At 40.3% G+C, this 26316-nt stretch overlaps 1 protein-coding gene across 5 annotated transcripts in view; it reads left to right on the forward strand.

Annotated features, from left to right (window-relative positions):
* Nucleotides 1-988: 988 nt before the first annotated feature.
* Nucleotides 989-26316, forward strand: part of FAM13C (family with sequence similarity 13 member C) — an 84751-nt gene continuing 59423 nt past the window's right edge. For all 5 annotated transcript variants that reach the window (XR_012711750.1, XM_075257516.1, XM_075257518.1 and 2 more), the window contains exons 1-2: nt 989-1135; nt 20028-20084. Coding sequence is in view for 4 of the 5 variants with exons in the window: in XM_075257516.1 (XP_075113617.1) it covers nt 1074-1135; nt 20028-20084 (119 nt within the window). In the remaining variant the exon portion in view is untranslated. The remainder of the gene's footprint in view (nt 1136-20027; nt 20085-26316) is intronic.

A 26316-nucleotide genomic window follows, 5' to 3' on the forward strand; every position in this document is an offset into this window, starting at 1 on the left:
TGGTTTGTAGGTTGTATTTGGACTGGTCAGCTCAGCCAGTGTGGTGCCACACTCCTAGTCTTCACACACAGACTAATATCAGGCTTTGATTAGTCAGCTGACCTCCCTGGTGTGGGTCTTTACCATACACCCTTTAGCTACCTGGCTGCAACATACCTGTCCTCCCACACCACAACCTTCACTTTCTCTCTCTCTCTCTCCCTCTCTCTCTCTCCACATTTTTTAATGCTTCTTTGATTTAGAATACACCTTGTTATAGCCCTCTATTTGTACACATCTGATCTGAAAGTAGGTTATAAAATTCCATCCACATGCTGCAGAAAGAACCCATAAAGAGGTATGGAGGGTAATAGATATATTAGTTGCAGAGGTTATTGTAACAAAACATGTGAACATATCCTTACTCTGTCCTTTCATGTCACTCATCAGGACATGCTTATGAAAGTGGAAGGGGGGGGGGGGGCATTCATCCTATGTAGATAATTATTTTTAATAACAATATTAACAGTCCTAAAGACAGAAGTGTATTATGTGTTATTTCCTCACCTGATGCAACGGTATATCTCACATTTGATAACCTATAATTCTGCGTATTATTGAGGATCACTGTATTACATGGTAATTCATCACAACAAAAGAACCTTTGTCTGGAGACGGAGTCCTTCCCATAAGGTTTTAGGCCTTCCCTCTATTGAAAAAAAAAAAAAATAGAACGTATAACGTATAGGAAGAAAATAGATGAAAATTCTCTCTTTTTTATTAATCTGTTTTAATACAAGCATAACACACCTATATATTATTCTACTTGCACGGTGTTCACCAGACAAAGCAGCGGTTGCTTTCTGCTCACTGTACGCTAATGTGTCTAGGCACTGTCTGATGTGCTCTGTGGTTTGTGAGTGTTGCAGCAGGGCTAGTCCCAATGGTTAGAGCTAGTGAGCATGTGCAGAGCAGCCCAAGGTATGTGCATGTTGAGCTAACAGAGAGGCTTGTCTTTGCAATGCCATGTTTGTGTATGTGTACCAACTGCTGGACAGGATTCTGTGAGTCTGCTCGCCCTGCTCTGTAATCTGATGTTTTCTTGCTTCTGTTTCAGTCTTCAGGATAATTCCTTCAGCAGCACAGCTGTAACCGAGTAAGTGAATGCTTTAAATCCACCGTAATATGGTTAGTAAACAACAATGTATTCAGCACTGTACGTTCAGCCCTGTGTGTTTCCTGCTGCAAATTACAGATGCCTATCTCCGATTGTGCCTGCCTGCTTAGATCATGCCAATGGGTAGATCTACACCATATATTGTGTTTTCTAATCTATTCCAATCTCATTATGTATACGGCTGGCAGGGGAAGCAGGAAAACAGTTCAATGCTCTGTAATATTCTGTGATCCCGGCACTGAATATATTAATGCTTAGGTACACAGGCTGATGTGCAGCGCAGTGGAACGCTTGCAAAACCCTCTTTGGTTTAATGCCGATAGCCCCCTATAGATTTTAAGAAGACGGCACTATTGTGTATATTTAGACATGGGGAGCTGCCGGTGTGAAGTGGGTTAAACGTTGCAGAGACACAAAACTTTAATAGATCAAACTACCAGTTTTTTTCCACCCACGCATACCGGGTTTAGATGTGACATAAAGCAAAAAAAATGACAGGCGGTTTCTTGTGTGAGAGAGCTCAGTGATGTGAAAACATAATGAATGAGATTGGCAGGATGGCTGGTGGAATCTTGCAGAATTTACATGTATTGATCTCGATACGTTCACTCGGTGTCACACAAATAAGGCAGAAATGTACATTTGCTCTATAAACATATCAGGAGAAGTGACATGTAATGTGAGGTTAGAAAAAAGTTGCGTAAAAAAAAATTGTACAAACCTTTGCAAGGTGTCAAATGTAGGTAAATGTGACATTGTATATGAGGGTGGGCTTATAAATAGATGTTGGGCAAGTGTATATGAAGGCCTGCGATTAAAGGGACAGGGACACGGGTCCACAGTGTCTTCACACATTTCCTTGGAATGGTGACTGGTGGAACTTGGAGGCCAGCATGGATGTCTTGACACTTGATATGGTTTATCACGTAATGGATATGGCACTAGGCCACACTAACTTCATTGGTTGTAAGCCCTAATACAAGGACCATTAATGCCTGATGTATTGTTATTTATTTGCTTTATATTGATGTCCAGGACTGTATATTGGTGTGTAATTTATTTTATTGTTATTTAATGGAACATCTGCTGACCACCTCCACCAAACTGCTCACACTGCTAGATGGATGTCCTAGATAGGTGTAGCAAGGTTAGACAAAGCTATGTTGCTGTTTATAGTGGTATCATAATGGAGGAAATTAAGTTTAGTTCCATCCTGGTAAGTGTCAAGTGGGTGTTGCTTAAGCCAGAGAGTGTGTGAGTCAAGAAACCATCCAAACCTTTGGTCTTGATCTACAGGTTTGGCATTCCACTATGTCTGGTCGGTGTACATGGTGGATGTCGCATAAAGAGGTTGCCCAGACACACTAGAAACCCCGAGGGGAACGCAAACTAAAATAAAAATGTTAAACCTACCGCCGGTCCTCCATTCCAACATAGGATCCTAAGTTCCATTCCATGCCTGCACTGGCTGGGCCAGAAGTGAAGGGGCTCAGGTAACTGGTGCACCAATCACTGGCCTCAGTGGTCACATGTTGTGCACCAGTGATGTCATTGCTAATGTCACTGTTGAGGCCATTGATGGTGGGGTAGAGGGCCCTGCCCGCGAGGGCTTACAATATATGGGGGAAGGGGGAGAGACAGAAGGAGAGGGGGAGACTGTACAGATGTCAGTGAGGTGATAGTGTTATTGGAAGTTGTAGGCCTTCCTGAATAGGTGGGTCTTCAGGGCCTTCTTGAATCCTGTGATTGTGGGGATCAGTCTTATGTCTATTGATTGGCTCAATGGTCGCCTGAGCAGCTTCACTTGCAGTACAACCAGCATAGGCGCGGAATAGCATAATTGAATAGCATAAGGGATCTGATGCTGGAACGGAGAACCACAAGTAGGTGGGTGAGATCTATGAAATCTCATTCACTTTTCTGGGACTGTAAAGTGTTGTGTTTTTTTTCCATTGCGTTTTTGCAACAGACCAAAACACTGTGTCACAGCCTAAGGTTATATTCACATATGTCAGATTTCATGTGGATTTAGACATGGCGCCCATGCCAAAACCCCACATCCAATGGATATGAATAGGGTTCTGCAACCACTTTGCTATATATTGGGTACTGTGAGTATTTCCAATAGTAGATAAAAGTGGCATGTACAGTAGATCTACAGCACACACAAGAAAAATCTGTCTGGACCTTCTGGCACGAAATATGCAATTAAAGACTCTTAAAGTGAATTTTTTTGGCACCATTTTGTTGCTGGAGAAAATTTGAAAATTTGGGCCTATATAGAGTATTCAAGTTCTGCATGAGAATATTAATCCTCATGTGACCAATGATGGTGTAGCATACTTTAATATATAGATAATCTTTCTGGAAACTTTAAAAGGATATACAGCATAAAAATGTACCTTATCATAGATCCCAGGTCCATTACCAAGATGTTTGGTAATCTGGCACCATGTTCAATGTTCTACTAACTTAGACACTTTTGGAGGGCAGTTTAAGGGAACAACGTTTTCTTTAACTGCCCTACCATCTGGGACAAGAGGAAAGGTAACCACATGAGTGCTACCCAGATCTTTGAGGCACCCCAGCTGAACAGCTGATTGAAGTGGAAATGGCACTGATGGCATGTGGTTCTTTTGAAGCTTTGTCCCATCAAATGAATGGCACAGAATTGCAATGCCAGGTGCATTAGCTGTACGATGTATGGCGTTGTGCATGATATACAGTAAAGAGACCATAGTAAAGAGGCCAAAGTATGACTATGCTTTCATACCTTGGCAAGCTTGGAGAATATCTCTGTAGAAGTGTAAGGACAGCCATATTTATTACCAATAAACTTTCTCACAACCAGATATGACTACAACAAAACTGACTAGAGTGTTTCTCCGCGTGACGTAACAGGAAACCTCAGGACCCGCTGGTATTTTTTTCTTATTACAGTTCTGAAAAATAAACTATAGAAAGCAGTTGGTAAAGAAGATCTGCCACAATTCTTGACATGACTGCTTCAGTAAATAATTGTATTCCTCATAATATCACAATTGTACGGTTCCTCTTATTTTTTTCATCCTAGAAATTAAAGGGGTTCTCCAAGGAGTCTTTCACCACTTACTTCCTCTTGGGTTTTTAGAGGATGATTCTAGGAGTTATGAGCTAGTTCACACCCCAGGTCACGTGATTGGAACCAGCACCCGATCTCCCTCCTCTCCTGTGTTCACAGCTAGTTACCTATACTATAGGGGCTGGCCAAATACATCATTATCATAGTAAAGCCAATACTATGATACAGGTAACAACCTGTCAACATGGAAGAGGAAGGAGAAGATGGAGTGACTCCAGGGCCTGCTGGTGGATCTGATAAAATGACCCAAGGTTGGAACCCTGGGTTCAACAGCTGGAACCCTGGGTTCAACAGCTAAAAACCCAGGAGAAAGTGTTCTCGGAGAACCGATTAAATGAATATATTCACAACTGGGCGTCACCAGTAGAAATGTGTGTGCCATGTCCAAACAGGATTGTCATCGTAGCCCTAGTTGTCATCACAACACTTTGATAAGGAAAATAGTAACACCTAGTTGTCAAATTAACAATACATTTTTGAGAGGAATAACAGAGGAACAATTCTACATAGAGTTGTCCAGAGTGATTATATTATGAGGAATACAGGTTTTTGCTACAACAGACATGTCGGGAGAGCAGGTAGTTGATCTTTACGCAAAATAAAGAAGAACCTAAAAGGTACATCAACTTGTTTTCTCCATTTAGAAGTTGAGTTGGAGTTGAGATGACCTTTTAAATAATCCATCATCGCTCGGCGTTCTGCCAATCTCAGCATGTTTGCCTCCTAAGCTTTTAAATAGTTGCTGCACCGACACTATCCACACCACACTTTTGGCCTCTTTTATCACTTGAGGCTCTAAAGGTTTGTCCATCTCAACTACTGGATCCTGTTTTTAATTGCCGTCTGGTAATTTAATCATTAGATGTGAAGACATGCCAATCTTATGCAACGAGCGGCTGCGTGGGACATTTGAGAAGCAAGTGTTTGCCATGACACAAGCGACTCACATGTTGTGACATTATCCTGGTGCTTATTAGGTATTATACATATCTCAGATGGATAATTGGTTGACTCCGGCCCATCGGTTTCTGCATAAAATTAAATTTACATCATAGCTGCCAAGATGCTATCATCCACACATAACTAATAGCCTGCTAGTCATTATATAATGCATAATTCTATTCCTACTTGTTGGTTGGAGGTTGAGTATATTCAGCCAATAGAAAAACCCTCAGAAGGAAAATTAAAAACAATGTCACTGTAGAACGCCAAAAATTTTAAGGTCTGAAAACTTTGGATCCTTCAATGGGTTTCGCTCTACTTATTCTAGCACAGTTATTTATTCACAATAAATAATTGCTATTTGTTTTGGCATAATTATGTTTTCTGCTGTCAAGTGGGTGGTCCCTGTTCTTCTGCTCCACTCTAGGACCACCCACCTGACGGTAGAGAGCCTAATTGTACTGAAAATAACAGATATTATTGCCCAGGAAAGGTGGGGACTACAGAAAAAATTGGAATGGCATCTATGGAAGGATGTAATGAGTTGGAGTTGGTGGAGGTGGGGAAGAGTCTTTAAGTAAAGAATCAAGTCTGTTCCCAGTAGCAAATGTAAAAAAAAAAAGGGGCCCAAAGTACAGATGAAGATCACCCATCATCCTCACCTACAGGGCCTTTCTGTGAATATTGGACCAAGTCCCCATTGTAGAGGAGCATCTTGCATAGGTTTTTGCCTTGCGAAAGCAAAAGTTGGTCAACGGTCTCCAAAAACTCGATAAGATCTTTTCAATTTTATGTGTGTTCCACTGAAGAGATCCACTTCATTTCGGCGTGCTAAATACAGCATGACTTCCATACAGGCAATTTCCAATCTGGTTAGATTGGCTGGATCAAGTAGTGTGTTCAGTAAATTCACACGATAATGCACAATCTAGCATGTAGCCATCCTTCCTCATCTAGAGCAAGTCTTCGCTATATGCGGGATAGATAACACTGAGTCTGCAGAGAAGCAGTAGTCTCATGGCCTTGCTTCTAGTTACAAAGCAGTGGCCCAAGTATATTCACCCTGATGGTTATAAATTAGCAGCAAATTCAGGCCAAGGCTCAGGAATGATTTGTTAGGTAGTGTAAAAGCACAGTGGTACATCTCAATGGTCTCATCTTTGGGGGGCCTACTGACATGGTGATTTTTAATACTGGGGTCAGTGACTCGGTCTAGGAATGTAATAATTCGCTTCTGCTTATATGTGAATCTGTTTACATTTGGAGAAGTGACTGCAGCCATAAGCAGATCAACAACGTTCAGAAACAAAGATGATTCATCACAGACAATCTTAGTAGAATAATCCGGTATCATCTGTGCAGTTTAAAGGATTTGCAGAATATCCCCTCCCCCTCCTATTAGAATATGGACCCTTAAGAGTAATCATATGTGGCTTCCTTTAATAAGGCATGGTTTGGTAGGGTTTGAGAATCTAAGGAGCTGTACCAGAAAAATTTAATTTTTTTTCTCAATTTGAGCTTCTAAAATGTTAATTATGCTCTCTACTGTCAAGTGGGCGGTCCCTGTCTGTTTCCTCTAGCCTAGGACCGCCCACCTGACAGTGGAGAGTATAATTAGTATATGGATTGTTAAAACTGTCAGTACTGTTTTCTCAGGAACAATAATGGTCAGAATTAGTGAATCATGACCTATTGAAGCGTTCAAAGAGGGAGGTGGTGGAAGACCCTCTTAACTTTTTATTGTTTGTTCATTCTGAAAATTGTTTATTTCAAGTTCTTGACCCATTCCTGGTTATTAAGAAATCCGTGATAAATTGCATATGAAATGCACAATGTGAATTTGACCTTACTGGAAATTGGATACCAAATTGTTAGCATGTAGCCCTTCATGTGTATTGTAATGGAGCCCTATCAATCTGGATATAATTACAGCTCAGGCTTAAAGATTTCTCTCCAGTGTGATTCTTGCATATATCTATTCCATGTTGTATAAAGTATTTTGACTGAATTTCTACTAAATTTGATTCTATGTAACACAATCTAATATCATATTGTCTACATATCCTATATATTGCTGAGGTGTTTGACATTTTGACCCAATATTTCATTCACCGGTCATTTATGAGGACCTATTACATGTCTTGGACAGTAGGTAAGAGGTTGGCACTACTTCATCCTTGTACTAAACATAGTGGACTGATTTATCTTTATGAGCCTTTGAGTATGCATGAGCCATGTCTTGGTTGAACGCCACGGATGGCACATAGTTGATGTCCGTGTGCTGTCCATGACCTCAGACCCTTCAGGGAACCTGGGCTGCAAATGGACCTTTCCTGAATTTTCCCCTGGACTCCCTGCCACATACATGGGCCTGTAATAATATACAGGCATATGTATGGAGAAATTACAATATAATGGTCCAATGCACTATCTGTGAAGAATATGGCTGCCACACTGACATTAAGATCAGAGAAAACTGACAGCAGCTCTGTATTTTATCATTGATTTAGATCATTTGCAGGAGGGAAAACATACCGCAAATAAAACGTGTCACCCTGCTCTTGCCAGTAATTGTTCTGCCCTGGTGGCATCGGTATTCTACATTCATGATTGCTATAGAAAACACTGGAACATATGCTCTCTGGCGTCATGTTTATTAATGTTGGAGGAGATTTCATAAATCTGTTCAACCTCTAATTTAGACTGAGGCTACATGGCGACATTCGCTCATCTGTGAGTTACGGTAAAATAACAGGATTATCATCACTGCAATGAAACCTCAAAGTTACCCGTGGGTGTCTGTGCGCATTGCAAAAAAATTGTGTCAGCACACAGCACAAATGTTGATGTACAGGATTTTCCACAGTGAATTTTTAGACGATAAATAATCGTTGGGGCATCCACTGGTCACTAGGACGGGACCCTAAACACCACATTACCCTTTAACGGAGAAGGTCAAATGGAGTAGTGGTCAAACATGTACCCTGCCACTCCGTCTGTATGGGCTGACAGAAACAGCAGGGTGTTGGGGGGGAAGCCACACGGTGGCTGAGTGGTTAGCACTGCAGCCTTGCAGCGCTGGAGTCCTGGTGTTCAAATCTCGCCAAGGGCAAAAAACCATCTGCAAGGAGTTTGTATGTTCTCCTCGTGTTTGCGTGGATTTCCATCCCATATTCCAAAAAGACATACTGATAGGGAAAAATGTACATTGTGAGCTCCATGTGGGGCTCACAATCTACATAAAAAAAAAAGAAACAGCAGGGTGTTGGCTACTTCCATTGGTCCAGAGCATGCACTATCTTGATTCCATTCAGTCTTCTATGGTCATAGTTGATGCTGGAATGGAACAGTTAAAAGCTTGGATCCAGTAGGTGGCACGACCTTGGCTCTGCTTGTGCTAGCTGTGCTTCCTGGTGAACTCTCTCAAGGAGTTTCTTGGTGCAGCAAGGTCCAAGGGACAATAAGTAAAAATGTCTCCCCGAAATGCAACCGTAACCCACCTGGTTTGATGGAGACACTTAGGGTGGTACAGAGCTAAAGGCACCCCACCAACTGGATCCACAACAGGCCAGCAGAACCTACTTCTAAGCACTCCATTCTATCATAATCTGTGACCATACTTGAAAAGTACGGTGGAGCATGCTTGTGACTGATGGAGATGGTCAACACAACACCTACCAATACATTAGTTGGAGAAAAATGATGCATGCTCAACCACTATTCCATTGCAAGGCATTGCTTGGGATCCTTTTCTAGTGGTCAGTGTAATTCTCAGCTCTACCCTGTGGTCATGGAGTAAGGAGGAAGCCTAGCCAAACAGTGGATCAGGAACCTGTTGTTGTCCAATGCCATGACAACTATAGCATGTGTCATAGACTCTGCAGAACATACATCAATGTTATCTTCAATACTGATCTCTGATTATGGAGAATCTTGGTCTAATATACCTGTGTTCTCACTACCATCATGGTTCCCCTTTCAAATGTAAACCATGAGACAGTGCCAGATCCATCAAAGATTGAACCCCATTGGAGCCAAGTAGTTGCCATTCACTTAAAGAGAGGTCTGTTGAGGTTCCATCGAAGTGTCAGTTATTTTGATGGGAAAGCTAGCAATGCATGGAGTATGAACACAGCCTTAAACAAGCAATGTAACACCACTAAGAAGACAAAGGCGTCACATTATAGGACACAGTATGCTTTAGCAGTAACTTCTCTCTGGACACTGCTATGCAATTATTTTGACTGTGAGTCTATAGTGAAAGCCCTGATTCCAGCTAATAATTCTTGCTGTAAATGGCTACCACTATGCATACTCTCTCCTACACCCCCTCTTATAGCACTGAGTTGCAATCCTTTTAACAGAGTTCCGAGACTGTTCCCATGGCAACTGAAATCGGAATTAAACTAAGTGTATAACAACAGCAGACAGATGTACGCTTCACTCTCACTTTCGCCCTGAAGCTGAGAATCTATCTGCAGTATATGCTACAGCTCCCTTCCTTTTTTACGTCAAAGAAATATCACAGGAGATAACGCTGGACATTTAGTATCAAACCTATAATAAAAACAAAAAAGAGTAAAATATTCAAGAATAATTCTGTATGGCTAGTTTATTATTTACTAGTGCATTGTTGCATGGTTTAAGTATAAAAACAAATAATATAGCATTACGTTGTCATGTCTATGGTGTATTTTACCATATATTACAGGTGTCATGCACTGGGCAGAGCTGCGTACCTAAATACAGATTAGGCCAAGGTCCCACGTAGGGCGCCATAGATCCTCATGTACAAGATGGGTACAGTATTCACCCATTGATGGGTATTTACACGTTACTTCCCATCTACTGCTTAGGTGAAGATTGCTAGATTAATGGGGTCAGACCACGTCCCCTTTATTAATGGAGCAGCAGGTCACACCTACGTACTGCATTCTATTCTGTGGGACTGATGGAGATAGCCGGGTGTTGTACTTGGCCTTTCTTCACTAGAACATGTAAGACCTAAACTCCTTTCATATGATGAACACAGGACCTCCATTCTCGTGACTGATGGCTACTTGTAATTATTGAATTACATGATGTTGAGTTTGAGGTTGTAATACAGATCCATATTTTATACTCTGTTTGAAAGGGGTCTGTCACCAGAACTCATCATATCATCCTATTCCTGCAGATGGATAAGTTAGGGTCACCTAAAACCACATAGTGCTCTCCCCCTATGTATTGCAGCCTTCGTCGCCAAGATATAACTGTTTTTGTAAATATGCAAATGAAGTCTTTGGAGCAACGGGGTGGTTGCTGATGCTCCAGATAGGTAAGCAGCAGCGCCCTCATTGCTCGAAATAGCTAGTTTGTATATGGTGTGGGGAATCGCTCAGGTAGATGCTTGTAGCAGTGCAGGAAACAGGGACACAGACACTGGGTTGCACACAAGTTCAGGCTTTATTCACTTGTAGTACATTCACTGCCTTTGCAAAGGCACAAATAACCAAAACAAAAACCTTCTTGGCTAAGAACTAACTTAAACATAAGGAACTTTTCTCTGACTATACAGGAGACTGGCTACCAGGCTCCCACTTTGGCAACAACAACGGGTGGCACAGTACCTGCTCTGTAGATTCAGTCTGGACAGGTCAGCTCTGTCAGTGTGGTGCCACACCTCCTACTCCTCACACACAGACTATTAACAGGCCTTGATTACACAGCTGACCTCCCTGGTGTGGGCCTTTACCAAACACCCTTTATCTGCCTGGCTGGGACATACCTGTCTTCCCAGACAACACCCTTCACTCTCTCACAATGGATTCCCAAGGGGGAAACACTGAGTCAGGTGACCCTACCCTATTTATCATTCTGAATGGGTTCCGGTCACCGACCTCCATTGAAGAAGCAGAATACAAAATGGTTTAGTGATGGGAGATTTATCATTTGCTGAATCTACACAAGTGCAAATGTTCTCAATTTTTCTAATGTCACAATTCACCATACACATGTATTATTCCTATTTACTGTAAGTCACCTTATAAAGTGTGTTTTATGTCTCAGGAAACCCTTAACCAGCATTGGGTTTATACGATGTCTCGATACATCTGTTACATAGGTTGTCAGATGGTGACTGCAACTGCACTTAATATTAACCCTTAAGTACTATCTTGATGTCTATCATACACCACTACCATACACATATCATTATGATAGAAACCATACTAGTACTTAAGGGTTAACAAGCAATATTCTGTCTGCCTTGAAGTCAATTTTAACCTGCATACAAACCCAGCAGGAACATCGCCTTTACACAGACACCCTATAGCGGCAAATAATTAGTTTTGTTTAAAAAAAATCATGTAAAAGTCATATAACAATCATGTAATGTGATGTTCACGAATATTAATGTTGTCTCAGCCTTTATATTAGCCTCATGCACACAACCGTGTGAATAAAAGTACGGACCTATGCATTTCTATGGGCCTACACATGACCTCAAATTATGAAGCATGTTCTACTGTTGTCCACATTGTGATCATACAGTGTTGGCCAAAAGTATTGGCACCCCTGCAATTCTGTCAGATAGTACTCATTTTCTTCCAGAAAATGATTGCAATCACAAATTCTTTGGTATTATTATCTTCATTTAATTTGTCTTCAATGGAAAACCACAAAAAGAATTGTCAAAAAGCCAAATTGGATATAATTCCACACCAAACATAAAAAAAGGGGGTGGACAAAAGTATTGGCACTGTTTGAAAAATCATGTGATGCTTCTCTAATTTGTGTAATTAACAGCACCTGTTACCTGAGGCACCTAACAGGTGGTGGCAATAACTAAATCACACTTGCAGCCAGTTGAAATGTATTAAAGTTGACTCAACCTCTGTCCTGTGTCCTTGTGTGTACCACATTGAGCATGGAGAAAAGAAAGAAGACCAAATAACTGTCTGAGGACTTGAAAAGCAAAATTGTGAGGAAGCATGAGCAATCTGAAGGCTACAAGTCCATCTCCAAAGACCTGAATGTTCCTGTGTCTACTGTGCGCAGTGTCATCGAGAAGTTTAAAGCCCATGGCACTGTGGCTAACCTCCCTAGATGTGGACGGAAAAGAAAAATTGTCGAGAGATTTCAACACAAGATTGTGCGGATGATGGATAAAGAACCTCGACTAACATCCAAACAAGTCCAAGCTGCCCTGCAGTCCAAGGGTACAATAGTGTCAATCCATACTATCTGTCGGCATCTGAATGAAAAGGGACTGTATGGTAGAATACCCAGGAAGACCCCGCTTCTTACCCAGAGACATAAAAAAGCCAGGCTGGAGTTTGCCAAAACTTACCTGAGAAAGCCAAAACTGTTTTGGAAGAATGTTCTCTGGTCAGATGAGACAAAATTAGAGCTTTTTGGGAAAAGGCATCAACATAGAGTTTACAGGGGAAAAAAAAGAGGCCTTCAAAGAAAAGAACACAGTCCCTACAGTCAAACATGGCGGAGGTTCCCTGATGTTTTGGGGTTGCTTTGCTGCCTCTGGCACTGGACTGCTTGACTGTGTGCATTGCATTATGAAGTCTGAAGACTACCAACAAATTTTGCAGCATAATGTAGGGCCCAGTGTGAGAAAGCTGGGTCTCCCTCAGAGGTCATGGGTCTTCCAGCAGGACAATGACCCAAAGCACACTTCAGGTCAGCACTAGAAAATGGTTTGAGAGAAAGCACTAGAGACTTCTAAAGTGGCAGCAATGAGTCCAGACCTGAATCCCATAGAACACCTGTGGAGAGATCTCAAAATGGCAGTTTGGAGAAGGCCCCCTTCACATCTCAGGGACCGGGAGCAGTTTGCCAAAGAAGAATGGTCTAAAATTCCAGGAGAGCATTGTAAGAAACTCATTGATGGTTACCAGAAGCGGTTGTTCACAGTTATTTTGTCTAAAGGTTGTGCTACCAAGTATTAGGCTGAGGGTGCCAATACTTTTTGTCTGGACCATTTTTGGAGTTTTGTGTAAAATGATCAATGATTTGACTTTTTTTTCATTTTCTTTTGTGTTTTTTCATTGCAAGCAAAATAAATGAAGATATTAATACCAAAGAGTTTGTGCTTGCAATCATTTTCTGGAAGAAACCGAGTATTATCTGACAGAATTGAAGGGGTGCCAATACTCTTGGCCAACACTGTACAAGTCTTTTTGTAGATCCTTGATTATGGATGATCTATTGACATAGTTTTTGCGGATCAGTATTTGTAGATGGTAAAAACCACTAAGATTGTATGCATGGCCTTTTACACATGACCGCAGTGAATTTACAGTTTGCAAATTTGGATCCTCAGTCCGCACATATACAGTCCTATGAAAAAGTTTGGGCACCCCTATTAATCTTAATCATTTTTTGTTCTAAATATTTTGGTGTTTGCAACAGCCATTTCAGTTTGATATATCTAATAACTGATGGACACAGTAATATTTCAGGATTGAAATGAGGTTTATTGTACTAACAGAAAATGTGCAATATGCATTAAACCAAAATTTGACCGGTGCAAAAGTATGGGCACCCTTATCATTTTATTGATTTGAATTCCCCTAACTACTTTTTACTGACTTACTGAAGCACAAAATTGGTTTTGTAACCTCATTGAGCTTTGAACTTCATAGCCAGATGTATCCAATCATAAGAAAAGGTATTTAAGGTGGCCAATTGCAAGTTGATCTCCTATTTGAATCTCCTCTGAAGAGTGGCATCATGGGCTACTCAAAACAACTCTCAAATGATCTGAAAACAAAGATTGTTCAACATAGTTGTTCAGGGGAAGGATACAAAAAGTTGTCTCAGAGATTTAACCTGTCAGTTTCCACTGTGAGGAACATAGTAAGGAAATGGAAGACCACAGGGACAGTTCTTGTTAAGCCCAGAAGTGGCAGGCCAAGAAAAATATCAGAAAGGCAGAGAAGAAGAATGGTGAGAACAGTCAAGGACAATCCACAGACCACCTCCAAAGAGCTGCAGCATCATCTTGCTGCAGATGGTGTCACTGTGCATCGGTCAACTATACAGCGCACTTTGCACAAATAGAAGCTGTATGGGAGAGTGATGAGAAAGAAGCCGTTTCTGCACGTACGCCACAAATAGAGTTGCCTGAGGTATGAAAAAGCACATTTGGACAAGGCAGCTTCATTTTGGAAACAAAAATTGAGTTGTTTGGTTATAAAAAAAAGGCGTTATGCATGGCGTCCAAAAAGAAACAGCATTCCAAGAAAAACACATGCTACCCACTGTAAAATTTGGTGGAGGTTCCATCATGCTTTGGGGCTGTGTGGCCAATGCCGGCATCGGGAATCTTTTTAAAGTTGAGGGTCGCATGGATTCCACTCAGTATCAGCAGATTCTTGAGAATAATGTTCAAGAATCAGTGACGAAGTTGAAGTTACGCCGGGGATGGATATTTCAGCAAGACAATGATCCAAAACACCGCTCCAAATCCTCAGGCATTCATGCAGAGGAACAATTACAATGTTCTGGAATGGCCATCCCAGTCCCCAGACCTGAATATCATTGAACATCTGTGGGATGATTTGAAGAGGGCTGTCCATGCTCGGCGACCATCTAACTTAACTGAACTTGAATTGTTTGTCCAAAATACCTTTATCCAGGATCCAGGAACTGATTAAAAGCTACAGGAAGCGACTAGAGGCTGTTATCTTTGCAAAAGGAGGATCTACTAAATATTAATGTCACTTTTCTGTTGAGGTGCCCATACTTTTGCACCGGTCAAATTTTGGTTTAATGCATATTGCGCATTTTCTGTTAGTACAATAAACCTCATTTCAATCCTGAAATATTACTGTGTCCATCAGTTATTAGATATATCAAACTGAAATGGCTGTTGCAAATACCAAAATATTTAGAACTAAAAATGATTAAGATTAATAGGGGTGCCCAAACTTTTTCATAGGACTGTACATGTCCATATGGCATCAGTAAATCCATCCGCAATAATGGATCCTGTATATTTCCCTACACTGGTCTGTGCTGCAAATGCAGACAAATATAGGACATGCTCGGTAACTTGTGGACCCTTTCTACATCCTGGAAACACATCTACAAAAATTACCCATAGAAATTGCGTATAAAATTACAGTCATGTGTATAGGGCCTTAGAGTAGGGGATATTAGTTTTGCTAAATGTTTGTGCACCCTGCATTAGAATTCTGATGCTATATGTGGCATAATTGGAAAATATTCCCTTTTTAAAATGGGTTAAAATACATTTTATTGTTGTTTTCGACTCCTTTCCAAATTTAGAGAACAAGATGTGAAATGGAAGAGAAGGTGGGATATGATAAATCCAAAAATAGCTCTTTCTGGAACAAACAGTATTGTAGACAGATAATATTCATTAGCTTTTATATCGGAAAGCAAAGTTCACATCTACAAATAGAAAATCTTATTTTTATCCTCAGGAATTAGTCCATCCCAAGAACTTCCAACTCCAAGTATTGTGTGTATTAATGAAATGTAATGAGACTAAGCCTTATGTATAAAATAAGTGCTCTTAAAGGGAGTCTGTCACCAGTCCCTGCTGAACTACAAGCACAGTCAGATAGTCGGGGTTCAGGATGAATAAAACTCTTTTCGACTTCCCAATTGGTGCCATAGTTACTAAGATATTAGATTTTTTCTGATATGCTTGTGAGTTGTTTGGTGCAATGATGGTGTCACCATTGCTCTCTTTGCACCAAAATTGTTCAGGCCAGTAAACCCAGTTCACACGCAAATTGGGTTTCATGGATTAAACTTGGCCATGTGAAGCAAACTTAAACCTTTTCTGTGCATTGCTTGTGAAGGGGGCATCGCATAGTGGGGGAGCAAAATTCTACCACAATGTAATCCGACTAATAAGTGGTGTAAAGTAAGACAAAGTTGCACCATTTTATTTGTATCCAGCATGAGTTAATTTGATACATTTAATACAAAAAATGATTGGCATTCAGTAATCTGAGAAAAACATCAAACAGTACAAGGATATGTTCACACTTGTGTGGGGCTCTTCATCGTTCGGGTACCCGAACAACGGAGATCTTGTCCACTAAAACAGTGGTCACCCTTTTTTATACTGCGGGACTATTCTTTCTGCTGATTTTTGGTGGAGACTCCGACGCAGATGTGAACCTAGCCTGAACCACCAAAAATACATGAAGCGTGATAATAGAACCATATTGTGATAAATAATCCTGAAAGTCTCGCGAAGATAGGGGGTAAAATAAATGCACCAATATCATAGAGAGAGAGAGACTGTTAATTGGCCTTGCGGCGAATTTGAGAAAAGATTTAACAAAACAACCCAAAAATAAAACCAGAACTAAATGTGGAGCTTAAGAGATAAGATAAGATAATCCTTTAATAGTCCCACAATGGGGAAATTTCAGTGATGCAGTTTCATAGATGGTACAGTTAAACAAGAGAGAAAACGAGAGAAAACACATACAAGCTCATGGCAGATAGAGAAATCCTAGGAATCATAGCAACTAAAAAAGAAAGAAACACAGACACACTGCAGGATCATTTAGTTCTCTGTGTGAAGAGATGTTAATAATACAGCCGAATGTAGTTGGAGGACATGAGGAGGGGGGTCACAGCATGTAGATATAACAGGCCAAAAAAAAACACGTTTTTTGCAGAGGTGGTGGGACATAGGCAGCTATCATGATAACATGTGGCAGTTCCTTTGGTAGGTGGTGAGATCTCATGCTCACAGCTGATAGTTCGGTATCTTGCATCAGCTCTATTGTCCATTAACCACAAAAAAAATGCCCCAAATGTCTTTCATCACAAGCCCTCCTCCTCCTTTCTTCTTACCACTGTGTTCTACTGCCCAGAGAAGTCTGAGGCCATCCAGGTAGACAGGGTGCTGCTCTCTTGCCAAGCTTCCATAAACACATGGGGTAGATGGGTGATGGTAGGTTCGCAGGCTGTAACAGAGTCCCACGTGTCCACAGTAAAAGAAAGAAATAGCAAATTAAAAACAACAACACAAAGTACAGGCTTTGACCCAATGAGAATTTTAGGATGTTCTACGAAAAAGAAACATAAAAAAAAAAAATTCATATAGTGTGCACATAGATACACACAGTGAACTGTCAACACTTTGACCTGAGTCACGTATATAGGGACGTGTCACATCTACAATTACATACTTATAGGGTTTATGTTTCTCTGTTATGCTAACTTTTGTTCTGGTCGGTTTAATCCCTGAGCAGTGTCAAGATTGACTTGAGATATAATGGCCCACATTCATTGTAGTTGGTGAACCTGAAATCTGGTTTATTTATATAAATTTAATGTTCAACCTAGTAAAACAAAAATGTCTTAATATGCTCCACAGTTTATTTTCAGTCCGCCTGACTAGGTTTACCCTGCCTAAAAATTAGGGAGGATTAGTAAATGTGGCCCATGTCTAAAGTTGGACAGGATGAAACTAGCCAGGCAGTGCACAATATTGCATACTGTATGATGAAATTGTCAGAAGTGGAGTTAGGCTGAGGCCACATATTGCGCAATTTTGTGATGTTGTGGGAAACGTAACGGGGACAAATATTGCAGCAACAAAGAGAATGAAAGTTCATTTAATCTCAAATACGCTCAGTTGAAAATATTCTGTGGAAAATGTAGCATATTTTATTTGTGTTTCACCCATAGACTTGATTTAAAAAAAGAACAAAAAAAAACGCAGTGGAAGAGCATTGAAAAACAAGGTTTTTTCCTGTGTTTTTTTTCTGCTGCGTTTCGTTATTTGAACTTAAGCCACCTTTTGGAGGACATATCGCCAATACTTTGCACTCAAAAATGGTGTCTGCAATTAAAAGAACTCAGCATATCAATCCAGCCCTGCATATAGAAAGATTAGAGTCACCTGAATCAAATGGTGTTTTCCCCTTGTGAATTGGTGTCTCTGTAGATCACCGGTTTTGGCAATATGCAAATTAGCTCTTTGGAGTAATGAGGCTGTTGCCAGTTATCTGTTTGGAGCAATGGTAAAGCCCTCATTGCTCCAAAGAGCTCATTTGGATATTGACAAAAATGGCAATATCTCGGCAATGGAGGCAACAATTCCCAAGGGGAAAACACCCAAACCTATCTATCTTCGGGGTTGGGTTGATATCATGGGCATAAATGGAGGGGCTGCTGAGGGTGCAGTCGCACTGGGGCCCAGGAGCCTTAGGGGGCCCATAAGCACTGGCATCAGTATTGAGATTGCAACTTCCATCTGGCCCATAAATCAAGTAGACCCACAGATTACCCGAACCACACTAGGGTGGATTAAACTCCTTAGCACCCGTAACCATCACTACAAGAATTCGCTGTAGGGATGAGGTAGGGAACCCCAGACAAAAGATTGCACAGGGGCCCACAAGACTTTAGTTACACCACTGGTTCTGGTGACAGACTGCCTTAAATTGGTGTGGTTTAGGACTCTTTGCTATACCTATTTTTGTACAAACCTTGAGAGAAGCCTAAACCACATAATAAATGTCCCTGCTATACTTTATTCATATCTATTTTCTCTTTTCACACTGTGGTTACATCCTGAACACATCTTTGAGTTAACCCAAAAGTTCTGTAGAGAGGCTGAAGCCCTGTTTTTTTTCGGATTAAAAACACCAAATTCCTTCCATAGACATTTACCTCTATGCCTATATAGGGGAATAAAGACTTTGCAAGATGATCCAGTGTTAAAGGGTAGGTATTCACTTTAAAGTCCTCTGTTCCAGGAATATAATGACCTATTGCAGGCATGCATGTAGATATACATGTATTTATTCCATCTACCCTATCGCATGACACTGACTCAGACTTGTATGTGTCCCAGCGCGCTTCCTGTTTTTAGCAGTGAAACGCTTCTTCAGACTTTCACGTTTATTTTTAGTATATTAATATTACAAAGTTAAGAATACTGTTTACGGATGTGAAAGTCATTATTAATTGTTGAGGGCAAGTAGGGGAGAATAAAGGTGAAATCCGGCGGTGTTCTGTCTCAACTCTGCTCATTTTGGCGAAGGAACAAAAATATACAAAAACTTTTTTCTTTTTATATAAGATGCACGGTCACAAATAAAAAAACAAACTATAATTCATGTAATATAATAAATCTATAAATAGATAATGTAGAAAATGTGTTGTAAGGAATAAAATCATTTAAATAAAGCACAACTACCTGGGACTGAGCTATGATGTCCTATACTTATGATCGGTGGGGGTCGCCACAGATCAGCTGGTTGAAGAGGCCATAGAATTCAGATGCATATTACAACCTCTTAACTGAATACCAAGCACAGCGCCATACATTGTATAAAAGTTGTGCCTGGTATTGCAGCTCAGCCCCATGTACTTGAATGGGACTGTGCTGTAGCTGTGCTATGTGACTAGTAAACGTGACAACATGCTTGCAGGCTTCAACACTCGAGCTGATCTGTGGAAGACCCAGTTTTCAGATCCCAACTGATCAGATACTAATGACCTACTCTAAGGATAGGTTATCAATAGCTTATGGGCATACTAGTAGTTTAGTGTCCACAAATTTGTTTACAGGTTCCCTTTTGGAGTGCAGTAGATGGTGAAGGAACTCCTTATGCAATTAGTCATTTCTCTCAGGGTATGCTATTGCTTTATTGTCAATGAGTGTAATTTACCCTTAGTCAATAAAGGACAACTCAAGGGATTTTTCACTTTGATGGAAATGTTTCTTACTACAGCGTAAATGCTTTTATTGTCTGTCTATTCTGTTATTATGGTAAAATTTTAATTCTATTTGTACTTTTTTTAAAGGAGCGAATGTGAATCCCCCTCCCTACATGAGGACCAAACCGTTTGTTCCAGACTCAGGTGAGACCCTGCTCTCGTGTTCTTTTTCAATGAATATCATGCATATGGAAAGATTCCTTGATTTTAGTTTTTTTCTAATGGTAATGTCTTACTTTGTTAATTTTCTGATACTTTTACAAATTTACTCATATTCCCACCCTTGTGTCACCACTTTGTGAAACCACAGAATTTAGACAGTGTGTTATGTCCCTGTGGTTTACAGCACTAGTAGTAGTAGTAGTGGTAGTAGTAGTAGAGACCTGTTTTATATGACATCCATATCAACCTATGACAAAGGCGCCGATCGACAAGGGTTCACGCATGCAGTGCACTATATTTTGGTTCTGTACAACAAAGATCTGCAATACAGTCACATACATTGGTACTGAATGACCACAGTATAACTGCATTACAGTAAAGTGGCTGGATTATTGCTCAATGTGGATTTTCACCTACTGTCTTTAGTTAAATAATGTTCTTCTTTAATCATTCCCATCTTATGCAGCAGAGCTTTTCACAACTCCAGTGCTGTTACTGTAAAGAACCCCACATTAGGTAAAAAAAACACACTATACACAGGACACTACAACATACTGTTCAGTTTAGCATGAGACAGGGCTTTGAGCACATTGTGAAAAAAGTGCCTACTAGTCTATAATCTTAAAGGGATTGTCCCACAACCATTAAGCATCACAAGAACAGGATCCCTGTATAAATAGAGCAATGGCTTTATTTATACAGGGTCTGAAAAGACCCCAGAGTATAATAATTATTTATGGGTGTCCAGAGTGGGGCATAATACTGTGTGCAGGGGCCACTATGGTGTACAATACTGTGTGCATGGGGCCACTAAGGGACATAATACTGTGTGTAGGGGCCACTGAGGGACATAATACTGTGTGCAGGGGCCACTAAGGGACATAATAGAGCGTGCAGGAATGCGGAGGAGGGGGTCGGTCGAGGTCTTCGGTGTCGGTCGGGGAGGGGGGGGCCCACCATTCCTAGTTACGCCACTGAGGCTTAGTGATAATAAGGAGAAGAGCAGCCTAATAAGTGGAGAAGCAAATATTAGGGTTTTTTTTTAATAAAGAGATAATGTAAAGTAACTTATATTGAAATGCACTATTGATTTATGAAAGATGGTTCTATTATTGGAGGTACACTTAAGCAAGACTTCTTCTGGATTTATTACTCTAGTTACAATCACTTCCAGCCCTCCTCCCTCCATTCTGCCATTGCAGAGTATAGTCTGCTATATAATGATGTTTGATACTTTAGGTTTAATTGCTGAACATTACTGGGTATTGTCTCCATGTCATATTGAATAATCAGGCCAGTAGCCTAATATTCCTGTCATTATTCCATTATTATTGTACATATAATTACTACCACCGTGTGCTAGATGATAATACGTATACAAGTAATGCTTTAGAATAGGCAGAGGGAAAAAAATCTAAAATGCGTTGGCTTTCATTAAAACTATTTTCACTGTGAAATGTGAGCTCTGTGGGTCTGCTTTTGGCATTGTTCCACCTCTTTGAAGTCAGGCGGATCATCCCTTATGGTGGTTTGTGACAGCAGCATTTTTCTGTCTAATGTAATAACAGCAGCAATAAGAAGGCATTAAGTGGTATTCATAGACTTATAAATAGCATTAATAAGGCATAGGCTACTTATTCCACCTTGTTGTTCCTTTTGAAGTCTGACATTAACAGCATTCCAGAACTCTGTATCATGGGGACATCATGGCTTTCTCTGCAATAAATAAGAGATCTTTACTAGAAATGATTGAGGAAGTATTTGACATGTACTATACTCACCATATTACCATGTAACTATGTACATATATGTTATCTTGTTACATCCAACCTTACATTTGGAGAGTAGTCGCATATGGAGCATATAACAATGACTTCTAAGCTCCAACAAGATGTTGAGAGTCTAGAGTCCATAAATTGGAAGCATTTCAACTATAGTATTTGGTAAAGATGTTTCTTATCTAAGGGTACAGGAGTAAGTAGGTTCCAACTTTTGTAGTCTGTAGAAATTATTTGTGGATAAAATTCTTTAGACTGTGGGATTAATGCTCAGTGCCTCATTCCAAGGCCCATCCTGACCTTTAAAGTGGCCAATAAATTAATTTCAGTCGCATTATCCACCTGAATTCTTGGATTTCTTCATGCCCTAAGTCATGGTATGTTGGTAACTGGACTGGTAATTTAAGGTGGCCATACACATTATATTTCATCGGGATTAGTCAAGTATCTAATATGTGCGATGGCCTCCCAAATCTCCAGATGTCACGAGAAAGAAAGGTTGAGCAGGATTTCAATGCTCCAATCCTTTTGCTCCTGTGGGCGATAAGACATCCTCAGTTGTCTGGCTTATTTCCTTCTCTCTACTGAAAATACATACAAGCCAAACAGACATGTTTATTGGGTGTGGTAAGAAGAAAGCCGTTCTATCAAACAAGCTACCTAATACGATGGTGGGACCATATGACCCAATGCTGGGTCCAACTGACCATCTAATAAGAATGGGGGGGGGGGCTATCTGACTTACTCCACACAAGATGTTCGGGTAGATAAGATTTGGGAACATGGGGGGATAAGCCACTTCCCGAGTTGTCCAGCATTGGCTTTCTCTTCTTGCCACGGACATATGCACTGGGGGAAGCAGATGGGGTAACTATTGGCCAAATGAGAGTTTGGCAGGCAGCTACCTAATATGTTTGGCTAGCCTTAGCAGGGCAGTCAGTATGTTTCATGAGACCAATATATGATAAGACTTTCATGATTATCTGATATAAACTCAATACTGTATTAACATCTACAAGGTCAAAAAATTGAAGCCAGATGGTTATAACCAGTAATAAATATGGTTTTGCTATTGATACAGTATATTTGATATCCAGATAACTCTTCTTGGGAACTGCGAGCAATAAAGTAATAAATATAACTTGTGTTTATTCACATGGTATTAACTGAGATAGTTCCTTGCCTGGGAACTTCAGCCATAAAACTGTGTCCCTAATACTAGAATTACCTTGAGCTCTTACTGTACATGAGCTGTTGAGTTGTCGTTAATCTCTAGCGTGCACTGCCTACATGATCCGGCCTATGTAAGATATAGGAAACTACTGTCTTTCAGACTTTACACCCCCATAGCACTGAATAGATTACAGGGTCTGAAGTGGAAAGCTTCAATGCTACAATATTGGGATATGCTTAATACCCATCAGGCCGTGGCCTATTCTTTACATAGGCCACCATTACTAATAGAGAGGCTTCCTTATTTTGCAAAGAATTCCTGAAAATGAGAGTCGGACTCTTCTTACTTTGGGCAGCTTTTCCTTGCCCATTGGATTAATAGATCACGTACTAAATCACATCTTGTGTTGTTGGTATTTATACAGTGAAGTGTAAAACTTCATATTCAGAATATTACCGTATAATTACATTTGGTCTTTGTTCTCTTATTTCTGCTTTGGGGAATTGTTCTTGTATTGTTTACAATCTGAGGCCAGAAGTAGGAAAAAGAAAATCCATACACGGCTCACACTGCGGGGAGTATTGATAGAAGAAACCTTATACTCCTGTATGCCGGCTTCTTCAGCGAAGCCTACAATTCTACTAACTCAATATATAAATCTATGCAGAGTTTTTTCATTGCCTTTCCTGAAAAATTGAATTTTCTTTTGTTGGAAAAGTATAGTTTAAATCGAGTTTCATTTGAGTCATATTTTGGCAGCTTTTGCCTTACTTGTAAATTTATGAGCATCAAACACTTTACAGTTTATTTCTTGAGACTAACAGATATTTTGTAACTCGTGTTCAACAACTTTCTAATATATTTACTATATCAATATTTTTTCAAGACTTATGCTGCCTGTGAATGGAAAGACTAAATTGTTCATGGCGTATAAAGTCTATATGCCAGAAATATTATTCATAGGAAAACATGACTTGTGGTTGCTGTTATAGTTAAAGGGGTTGTGCAGGACTTCAAAAACTTGGCTGCTTTCTTCTTCTCAGGAAGTCACATCATGTCTGGTGATCACATGGATGTGCTGCAGTTCAGTCCCATTCATTTTAGTGTGACGAAGCCCATTGGAATGGGTGAAACGTGTGTCATTGTTTGATGGTGTGTCTATTTGCACTTGAAAAAGGGCCCAGTTCTGGCCCAAAATGCATTGTGATGAATTGTTCTTATACTTCAATAAAGAGTTTATTGTTGGAAATGTTGGTTTGTGCCTCATCTTCATCAATACCAGTGAGCGTGGATCTCCTGATACAGACCTCCAGGTCTTTGCTGTTTGTCTACCATTCATTTTAATGGGATGGAGATGTGGCATTGCCATGTGACCACCAGACATAATGTCACTTCCTTAGAAGAAGAAAGAAGCCATGTTTTCGAGTCCTGTACAATTCCTTTAAATATATTGTAATGATGAATTTTCTTATTTATAGGACCAATAGGTTCTGGTGCACACATGCCTTGTTTATATGTGAATCATCTACTGTATATGTTTTGTTATACTGTATCTCATACAGTAAAACTTTATTGTACAGATATATCCTCCATCCATAAGATAGGGGATTTATACCTGTTTGTTGGGGTCTGACTGTTGAGACCCCCACCAATCCTGAAAACAGGGATTGTTATCCCCTTGCTGTGCATTCAGCCTGATCTACTATACTATACTATACTATACTTTTCAATATAGTTTTGAAACCATATACTGACCAGTCATTTGCCTAAAAGACATTTTTTGGCATGCATTGTGCTAGTGGGAGTCCAATACTAGGTTCACACTAGCTTTCGGGTTGCTGTCCTTCAGGTCCGTTTGGGGGTTGCCAGTTTCCACCGATTTTATACTGAAACTGGCGGAGAGAAAAGTCCTCCTTGCAGGCCTTTTATCTTCCCCCATTTTTAAGTGGAATCTGCGGTAGAGTCTCGTACAGAAGCTCCAACACAGATGTGAACCTAGCCTAAGAGAAGTGGTTGATGTATGTATATGTCAGGAGCATTTAAAAATGGCCACCAAAAAGGAAAACTTAAAATATCTACATTATTGTAACATCAGACTGTTGTAGATGACCAGACAAAGAAAATTACAAACACATACAGCCCAGTGAATATGCAGTATTTGCAGTCCGAAAAAGAGACAAAAAAACACACATACATGCCCCGTTTGTTGTGGAGAAGATGATCGTCACCACGGAGTTGTTGGTGCACGGGAGGTTTCCCCCGTAGGAAACTTGTTCACAAGGAAGAGTCAAATTCAGGGTTTACCCAGCACAATGCAGACTCCGGTATTTGTTAAAACGTAACTAACGCATGTCTCTCTTGCTCCTCTCAGCTTTCTCATCTGTTGTATATCCTCATACTGATGACATTTCCGTCAATGTGTAGACGGGAGGGGCCTGGTTAAGTTTGATTTTATCCTTATATAATGTTGTGCTTACGAGTGCTCCCACATGCCATGAATAAGCACCCCCTTGCTCTGAAACGCGTGGGGTAAGGTATACCGACCCCACCGCCATCATTGTATATTTTATCAGCTGTATGCACAATACAGAATAAAGGTTACGTTTTCACTAATACCTGAGTCTGCATCGTGCTGGGTAAACCCTGAATTTGACTCTTCCTTGTTTTAGATGACGTAAAAAGTCGCTCTGGATTCTGACTGATGACTTTTTTTTCTTATATTTCGTATAAGTGTAGAAGGTATGACTTTGTGCTAGGCGATTTTGTTCTCACAGTGTTTTTGACAAGGTATCAGCCAATTTTGTAGACCGTCATGGTAGATAACAAGGTCTTAGATTATAAGAATGGAATAGATAATTATAATGATATGAGCGAAGAGAGAAATGACTGCACTTAGTAGCACTTTACTAGTCCAGTGTTGTCTGTGAGCATGTATTCCTGTAGTCATCATAGTCATATAATGATAATAGATAGCTTCTCCATTGTCAATCACATGCCATTATATGGTGGCTAAGACCTAAAGGAAGGAGAAATTGCTGTACAAGTGCAGATGTGTAATGCATGCACATACAGTCTGGTCTTGTCCCCGGTTGGCCCCATTTTGGTCCATTGTGCTTCTTTCTATGAATACATTAGTTTTTGTGGTCATTTTTCACTATACCATGCCTGTTAGATATTGATTAGGATATGGAAATCCACTGACTGTTGCTGGATCAATGGTTGAATTTAGGTAATAATTATACGTATCTCATATTACAGGACA

This window comes from Leptodactylus fuscus, chromosome 10 (assembly GCF_031893055.1).
Source record: "Leptodactylus fuscus isolate aLepFus1 chromosome 10, aLepFus1.hap2, whole genome shotgun sequence".
In the NCBI taxonomy this organism is placed as follows: domain Eukaryota; kingdom Metazoa; phylum Chordata; class Amphibia; order Anura; family Leptodactylidae; genus Leptodactylus; species Leptodactylus fuscus.